The sequence below is a fragment of the Herpailurus yagouaroundi genome, unplaced genomic scaffold (genome assembly GCF_014898765.1).
Source record: "Herpailurus yagouaroundi ecotype Mexico unplaced genomic scaffold, PumYag 142, whole genome shotgun sequence".
NCBI lineage: Eukaryota > Metazoa > Chordata > Mammalia > Carnivora > Felidae > Herpailurus > Herpailurus yagouaroundi.
This window is the reverse complement of record NW_024412397.1, coordinates 3,982,952-3,991,351: the sequence shown is the minus strand read 5'-3', so window position 1 is coordinate 3,991,351 and position 8,400 is coordinate 3,982,952. Positions and strand designations below refer to the sequence as shown.

At 51.8% G+C, this 8,400-nt stretch overlaps 1 protein-coding gene and 1 long non-coding RNA gene across 4 annotated transcripts; one reads left to right on the top strand and one right to left on the bottom strand.

Annotated features, from left to right (window-relative positions):
* Positions 1–490: 490 nt before the first annotated feature.
* On the bottom strand, positions 491–8,394 carry PTGR3 (prostaglandin reductase 3). 3 transcript variants are annotated; one of them, XM_040478551.1, is made up of 2 exons: positions 8,180–8,394; positions 491–1,649 (listed from the first exon to the last, which is right to left on the bottom strand). In XM_040478551.1, exons 1-2 carry the CDS (start codon positions 8,386–8,388, stop codon positions 725–727), a joined length of 1,134 nt encoding a protein of 377 aa, XP_040334485.1. In that variant the 5' UTR covers positions 8,389–8,394; the 3' UTR covers positions 491–724. The 3 variants fall into 3 exon arrangements, with proteins under 3 accessions (XP_040334485.1, XP_040334486.1, XP_040334487.1); XM_040478552.1 differs by lacking the exon at positions 8,180–8,394 and adding an exon at positions 7,699–8,151; XM_040478553.1 differs by lacking the exon at positions 8,180–8,394 and adding an exon at positions 7,758–8,151.
* Positions 3,928–5,418, top strand: LOC121032784 (uncharacterized). Its single transcript, XR_005791472.1, has 2 exons — positions 3,928–4,487; positions 4,754–5,418. It is a non-coding gene; the product is annotated as an uncharacterized LOC121032784 (long non-coding RNA).
* Positions 8,395–8,400: the final 6 nt, after the last annotated feature.

Sequence of the window (8,400 nt, the reverse complement as noted above, 5' to 3'; positions counted from 1 at the left end):
CTTCATCGGTTTTCAACACTAATTTGCTTCTTAAGGGAAGAGAGAGGCTTCCCATGCCACATGTGCCTCCCCAGGACAATTGTGCGTAAAGCATTAAACAGCAGAGACTTTTAAAAAATAGGTCTGTGTTCACTTAGTCATTTTCCTAATGATCTAAACAAACAAAAAAACAAAAATCAAAGTTTTGGGAGAATTCCTCCAAATTTCCATTTAGATAGTTGGTGATTTATAAGAAAGGAAGGGCCATTTCCTGGGAATATGGACTCTGAGAATAGATGGCTGTCCTCCTGCCCTGTCTCCTATCTATTAACTGCTCGTTAGCGGAAGACCAAACTCTCCCAAAGTAAGGAATTTGTGAACTATTTTCAAGACTGATTTTAAAATCCCATCAAGCTGAAGGCATACTGATTTGATCAGATCTTGCATCAGGAATTAATTTAATTCCCTGGAACAATAAAGCCTGGAATGAGACTGTCTATGGCCAAAGAACTGAATGTAACGGTTTTACCTCTGAGCCATCGAGGGAAGTTTTTATTGGCATTTTTTTTCAAGGGAGGGGCAAAAAAGAAAAAGAGAGAGAGAGAGAGAGAGAGAGAAACTCATTCGTTAACACCTTTAAAGAGATATGATCTCCATTACCCGCCAAAAATAAACTGATTCGACTCTTTCTGAGGAAGAAGGTGCCCGTTTTCTTTCTCCTTTGACTTCTGCCATCGTTCTGAGTTTACAGCTTACTGTTGACAGAGTGAGGTAGTTCGAGTACAATTTTCCCAGTGTTTTTTCCCATGTACATATAATCGACAGCCCGGAATACGGACTCCAGGCCGATGAACCTGCCCTCTGCAGACAGGTCTCCGAGGTCCACCTCGCAAACCAGGTCTCCGTCCACACACATCTGAAGCAAGTGCTCCACGGCTGCTTGATACTCAGAACGGTAATGGTTCAAGAAAAAGCCCTGAACGCTGGCGGATTTCTTCAGCAGTTTGGCCGGTAAGGTTCCTGCTCTCACAGGCGCAAGGCCGGTGGGAGTCTGGTAGCCGGAGATGAACCCAATGACTATCAAGCGCCCTTTGGTAGCCAAGGCATCTACGGCCAAGTCGAACATGGCTCCCCCGACGGATTCATACACCACATCGACCCCTTCGGGGTACTCCTGCTTCAGGACCGTACCGACGTGCTCGGCGTTATAGTTGATGGGGCGATCACAGCCGATCGATTTCAGAAAAGCGGACTTTTGATCAGAAGAGCAGGTCCCAATGACATGGCACTTGGCCTTCTTGGCAAGCTGCACGGCGAACTGGCCCGTTCCCCCCGCTGCTGCCGTCACCAAAACTTTTTTCCCTTCGGATAGTCCTCCGAGCTCTTTCAGGCTGATGTACGCGGTGGTACCGCTCACCGGCACGGTGACATACTCGGGTTTCACAGAGGCCACGGGGGCCACAGCTCTGGCAGGCACCACGGTATACTCCGCGAAAGAGCCAGGTGCCATATAAGCCACAGCTTGGCCCACCGTGTACCGGGCACTGGCAGAGAGGCCTAAGGCTACCACCTCCCCCACGCCCTCGAAACCTACATCGAAGGGGGTCTTCACCGAAGGGTCATACCGGCCAGCTGAATAGTTGATATCAGATGCATTAACACCGACAAATCTAGAAGAAAACAGACAAACAAACAAACGAGGATATTAAGATGTTTCCTTCACCAAGGCCTTGGTATCCCGCTTAGAAAAATTCCTCTAATTCCAGGGACTGTGGACGGGTGGCTCAGCTATCTATCCTGGTAGAATTAAAAAAAAAAAAAAAAAAAAAAAAATTCAGTCTTGATATTCAGTTGGAAAAAAAAAGTTAAACAAGTATCAGCTTGACCGGGATTTGCAATCAGAATTTTGGTATATTTTATTTTTTTAAATCAGATTGGGAATCGTTTCGTACCACTTTAAACATGAAGTTCTTTATTTCACACGCGTTTTCTTTTCCTCCTCTTTCTTTCAAAAGGAGAAACAAACTGTTAAAAAAAAAAAAAGTCAGGAAGCCCTCTTATACGCAAACTTCACTGCAGCTATGAGTTGGAAATTAATTGGCCTCTTAATAAAGATGTTAAAAACAACAGTGAGATAAAATATATTCGGAGAAGTAGACTTGTATTGATTCTGGTGACAATTTAACACTTCGGATAATAATAGTAATGACAATGATATTATTGAAGATTCAGGCAGTGTGCAAGGTCATCGTCTGCTACATGTTACTGCAGGGTTGTTTAAAACACTGCTAGACTGGCCGCAGCAAATTTTCTTTCTGATGTAACTATGTCCAGCGTGAAACTATGCATTTTGATTAATTGAACAAAAATTGTCTCATAAGGGTAGAAATTTTTATGGAACATTCAACATTTTACAGTGCTTTTTAGATGAAAAGGAAAGCAAATCGTCACTATATTTTTCCTCAACAAGAAGCAGAGACATAACTTGATTAATACCAGATGATTATTTTCACTTTGGTATCCAGAGTCACTTTAATTGCGAGGCCGGTATTTTTACCAGCTTTTTTTCATCTCCGTATACCTCATAACAAAAATATCCTAATACATAAGAAAAAAAGCCGTCTACTAAAAAATGTCAGGAGGTGGCTTAGACACATAATGGAGGACCCTAAAAATGTCATTTCCACCTGTAATGAAATGAAAAGATGGGGGTATCTGGTGGCAGAAGGAAAGCTGGTAAGTGGGTCATTTTAAAATAATTCACTTTTAATTTAACTTAATAAACCAAACCTGCCCTGTGCAAGGACCCACTTCTACCGTATTAGAGATAACACTTTGCACTTATAAATGTTCCCTGATGATCATGCCCTGTGTATCTACAATATTGAAAGCTCTCTACATATTGTAGAAATAAGAAAGCAGGAAACAATTTCTTTGGGGCATGTCAAGCTGCTTTCAGAAGTTAGCACATCACGTAGCCTCAACAGCACACTACAGAATTCCATAGCCATAGATGATAACACAATAATGAAAAGTGGGGGAAATGATTTTTGCTGGTTTTCCATCTGGGATTTAATACCAGATTGTATTTTGGGGGTGGGCGCCTGATCTTTCCTTTCAATTTACATAATTCTCGGGGTTTGGGCTTTTTTTTAAAAAAAAGGGCCAGGTTCCTCCGAGCATGCCTCTGGACTTCACAGAAGGCAGCTAGGGCAGAGCCCAGCTGGAGCGTCTCGCCTCCGGTGCCCCTGCTGTATAGGCTGTAAAGCAAAGTCCAGGAAGGGGTCCGTGGGGTGGAAGTGACGGTGGCTTGCTCCAGGGGTGGGGGACTGAGGCCCTGCCGCCAGCTCCTGTCTCTTCGCCCAGGATTAACCCTTCCTGTGCCCCTCTCTCCTCCTGTCTCAGTCCCAACTGGAGAGGCCCTTCCTCCTCGGGGAACGCCCCCCCCCCCTTGGACTCAGAGGGACGCCCCTGTGGCGGGCTGGCCCCACGGGTCCTCCCCACCTCTAAGGAGTTCGCCCTGGGTGGGGTGGGGGGGCTGCTGGAGGAAAATGCATCTCTGGCTGTCCCTCGCTCCCAGCTGTGGTTTGCCACTTGCCAGGGGGAGAGATGGCAGGAGCAAGCGGGGCGCAGGCAGGAGGAAAGTGGAGGAGAGAGGGCACAGGCAGGCGCCGGAGTGGGGGGCGATGGTCAAGTGGCGGTGGGAGCCGGCTCTGCTGGGAGCTGGGGCGCCCGCGGCTGACTAGCGGCAGCTTAAGTTTTCCATGGGGGCTTTGCCTCAAAAAGCAAATCGAACCTTGTGGTTGAGCCCGGGCACAGCCGGAGCAGCGGCAGGAGACCCGCAGGGCCCTCTGCGCGCCCCGTCCAGGTTGCACACGGCTCTGCGTGTGCCCTGCGGCACCCAACCTGCTGGGCGCCAGAAGTCCTTCTGGAACCGTCTCCCCTCGGAAGTGCCCGGCCTCCGCCGACTGCCTCCCCACCCGTCCCGGCTCTCCACCGCCACCACGGAGAGGCGCGATCGGGGACTCTGAGTCCCGGAGCAGGCTGGGGCCGAGCGGAGAGGCCGGGCTTTGGGGAGGAGGGGCCGCCGCCCAGGCCTGCGATCATGACCTCGGCCTCCCCGGGCCGGGCGGGGTCCCGGCGGGCAAGCCTAGTCAGCGCAGGCCGCGGAGCCCGGGCGCAGGGCCGTCAAGCTCCCCGGGAGTCCGGAGAACACACAGCGCGCTGGAGCGCAGAGGCCACACGCCCGGGGCCCGCCTGCGGCCGGACCGTGACCTTGGCCTCGCAAGCACCCCCGTATTTTTTTTTTTTCCATGTTTCCCCCTCCCCCCGCCCTGCCGTCTTCTAAATTGCCTGCCTCGTCGTCGGTGAAGGAGTCGCTCGGGCTGGTGGCGACAGCTCCCCGCTACTCCGCTTGCGCACCTCGCCCTCTCCCGGGTCTCTGGGCCCCCGGTGGGCCCCCGCCTCCCCAGGACCCCAGCTTTGACGCCGCGAGGCCGCCGCAGCAGGTGGGGACCCGCCACTGCCTGGATGAGCCCTCGGCCTTACCTGGGCTTTGGGAAGAGCTGCTTGAGGGTCGGGAGCCCGCGCCTTCCGCCCCTCCAGAAACAAGTTCAAGAGCAGCGGGCGCAATGGGAAAGGGGGCCCGGGCCGGGGAGCAGGGGACAGCAAAGGGCAAGCAAGCGAGAAAAAGAAAGGAAAGGCACGCTTGGTAGAATGCGTGCATTTCGAGACTCTCCTTGTACCTTAATTTAAAATATATGCTCTTAATAAGTGCAGGGTCCTGGCAATCCGACCGGAGGATCCACTCAGAAGACTAAAATCGAGGAACCCCAGGAAAAAGAATGGGGCCGGTAAAGGCTTTCCCCAAATATATACCCTTCGAGAGTCGCCGGTTTATTTATACTAAAAAGTGCTGAACCCCTTCCTTCGTCGTGTTTATTATGAAGCAGGCAGTCCTGCAGAGGCAGGGAAGCGCTTTCTTTGAACAAAAACAAAATGCGAAGACTCGACTCTGGAGCCTTCAACACTGGGAGCCAAACAGCGCCGTCCAAATCAGATCTTACTTAAAAAGAAAGGAAGGAAGGAAGGAAGAAAGAAAGGGAAGAGAAGAAAGAAAAGGAAAGAAAAGAGAAGGAAAGAGAAAAAAAAGGAGAAAAAAGAAAAGACAAAAGAAAAGGAAAAAGAAAAGGAAAGCAAAGAAAAGGGAAAAAAATCTCCGCCTGGAGAGTCAGCAGAAATACTGTTACCCTCCCCGTGAGCAACAAACCGTTTATCAAAAACGCCTTCCCCATCCCCCACCTGCTCTTTGCCATTACTACAAACTCTTTGCTCCATTATCTTACACTTGAGCAGAAAATCGTTAGAAATATTTGGAAACGAAATAATGTGTCACTATCCTTCGAAAAAAGGCTAAAAATAGCACCCAAGCTGACTTAACCGGAGGGTGTCTTTCTCCCTTTCCTTCTCTTTCCTGAGGGCTGGGCATTGAGAGGGGGTTGTGAAGTTGTCCTCGGCTGTAGGAAACAGTGAGCACTGGATAAAGGGACATCAATTAGACATTCTGCAGGGATTTTATGCGCCCCTTTCACACCTTCCCTAAATGGGATAAACTTGATTATCCTAAACCTACCTCTGACTTAAAAGCACTTCCCTCTCTGTGAATAAAGAATTTGTATTTTCTGTTAAGATGGAATGAGATGTGCAAATATCCAACTGAAAGGAAGAGTCAGGCGGGGCACAGTGAAAATCCCCAAACACCTTTCTGAACAAGTGAATGTGCGCTTAAGCCATTCATTCCAGAGCAGATTTTTATTATGAGAAAAATGAAAAGTGCTTGCATGAAATTTTTATGCAATTAACACTGTTCCTGGGGAAGATTTGGTCTAGGATTAAATGAACTAACCTGCCGTGAATAGACGTCCAGTCTTTTCTTAAAAAAAAAAAAAAAAAAACTGTAAAATGCCTCCCCCCTCCCCCCCCCCAACTATTTACAAGTATAAAGGATCTTCTTACAATTTGGGGTTAGGAGCAGATCTTCCACAGAGTAGGGAAAGAGGATGCAAAGATTCACCCCCTCCCAACAGGAAGAAAACCTGGCCCCATTCTCTTTCTGATATGGGCTTCAAGGTAGAAGTTAGAGGTCAGGTTGTACCCATAATAAACATACTATACTAAAGGGGGCTCTTGGCATATGTGAAGGGAAAAGAGAGGCATGGATCCTAAAACAATCCGAACCGATGAGCTCCAAACGTTGGGAGCCGCGGCTCCAGATCCCTGACCACCGAATTCGGGGACCATCCCCGGTGACCCAGCGCAGGGGGTGCCCGGGCCCTGTCGCGGAAGAAGCAGCTAAGGGTGACGGCGAGGGAGCAGTCAGAGGAGCCGGAGGAGGGGAGGACAACCCAGGGGGTTGGGGAACACGGCAGGTAGAGAGGCCAGGCGGCAGCACCGGGCGGGCGGGAGCACCCTCCACGGACAGCGCTGGCGGGTGGTGCCACTCCGCCGCTGCTGGGAGTGTTCTAACTTCACACCTTCCCCTGCCCGCTCTGCTCAGTCGCCCCCTCCCCATTTCACACCCGGTGTCTGAAATGGATTTTATTCAAGCAGTGGTGTGTGTTTTACATCAGTGCTCACCGTCAACAGTGTACCTGATCAGAAAAATTAGAAGAAAAGAAACAGAAACCGGCCCATGTGAAACTTTTTTGCTGGTTAAAGCCTGGAGGCTTTTCAGCCTGGTCTCATCTCAACTTCTAGCAAATCACTCGTGTGTCTGGTGTGCTCTGTGTGTGTTCCTTCTTTTTAACTTGGTAGGATACGTAGCCTTAGCTCAATAGCTTTAGCGCTTTATCCCATAAAGAAGAAATCCTCTACAGCCTTGTTTCCACCGATGAAAACTTTTAGAAGGACACACACATCCACCTTTTCAGGCACTCTCTGCACCCCAGCCCGAGAGCCAGCTTCCCCTCAACCCCACCCTTGGCTCCCTCAATTTTTACGTTGCCAACAGGTTTCCAAAAGTTTGAAATCATGAGCAGAATTATTCAATCTTGCAGTCTTTGGGAGGCTGATATGAATCTCTAAAATGAACGGACTAAACGTGGCAGCAAGCCACGTAGGTGGGGAACACTTTGTCCTTCGCTCCTTGCAGGTGACTTACAGGACTTTCCAGGGCACAATTTACAACACAGTTACAACCAGAACTCACGCCTTCCTTCAACCGCACATCCAACCTGAAACATGCAATACTGTAGTCCTCCGATGGGACTGAGCAGGCGGGTGAGCCCTGCTCTAGCGTAGGGGACAGAGCAATGGGGAATGCCCCGCCTGCAAATGAGGCGGCGAGGGGGACCCACCGAACAGAGACCGAAGGGCACGGCTCCCACAGACTAAGGTCCCTTTCCTTCCCACACCTCTCCGGTTACTAGAGATTAGTGAGCTGGAAACACATCAAGGTAGGGAGTGTGGAGGTGGGACAGGCGATCAGAAGGTAGGGCGACCACTCGAGTGCCACCCAAAGGTCTGCAGATCGTGCAGGCGAATGCAGCCGTGCCCCCACCCCAGCCCTGGCCCAGCCGCCCCGGACGCGCCACGCGCCTGCCGGTAAGCTCTGGGGCACAGACAACAGCCACACAGCACTGACAACACGCAGACGACACCGGCGAGGTGCACACCAACACACCCAACGACAGGCTCCGCCATGGCGAGGCGGCTGCCAACCTGGAGCGTACGGGAAAAGCCAGTCGGGTCCTCGGCCTCCTTCCTCCAAAGCACGTTACCTAAACGTCGCAGATTGTGTCCAGCCTGTTCCTGGTCCACACTAAAGATTATGGGAACGCAGGAGCCGTGGGTGCGCGCGGGTGGGCCGGGCGGGGAGCCTCCCCTTCTGGGTCCCGTCGGTTTTATTTCGGGAGCGGGAGGGGGAGGAGGGAGGGCTGGGGGAGGGGAGGGGAATCCCAAATTAAAATAACCCTCAGTTATGAGGACGTTCCGTGGCATCGGATATTCACACCGGCAACAGTCACATTACGTTCGCCTTCGCCAGATGGCGGCGGGTTCAACTTCCCGGGATCTCGCAAAGTCAGGCTGTGCGCCCGAGCGCTCGCCGGAGTGTGGGGACGCAGGCCGGCCCGGGACAGCCGGGGAGCCGCGCAGCGCGGGCCGGGGCCCGGCCTGGGCGGGGGGCGCGCGCCGGGCTCACCGGTTCCGGACGAGGAGGTCTCCGTCCCCGGGGAGTGGCACCGGGCAGTCCCGGCACAGGGTGACGGCCTCGCGGAAGTTGGGGCTCAGACGGGTCGCCACCAGCTTCTGCATGGCGCGGGGGATGTTGGAGCCCTGGAAGTCCAGGAAGTGGCGGGCGTACGACATGTCCACGATGGTCCGGGCCCCGGCGGGCGCCAGCCGAAGCATGGCCCGCGCCTC

What these genes read in the sequence shown, in the direction of transcription:
- PTGR3 (XM_040478551.1), bottom strand. Translation starts at nt 8,388, where the DNA reads ATGCTTCGGCTGGCGCCCGCCGGGGCCCGGACCATCGTGGACATGTCG. An exon ending in GACCTCCTCGTCCGGAACCG is followed by an intron (nt 1,650 to 8,179) that starts GTGAGCCCGGCG and finishes GTTTTCTTCTAG; the next exon opens with ATTTGTCGGTGTTAATGCAT.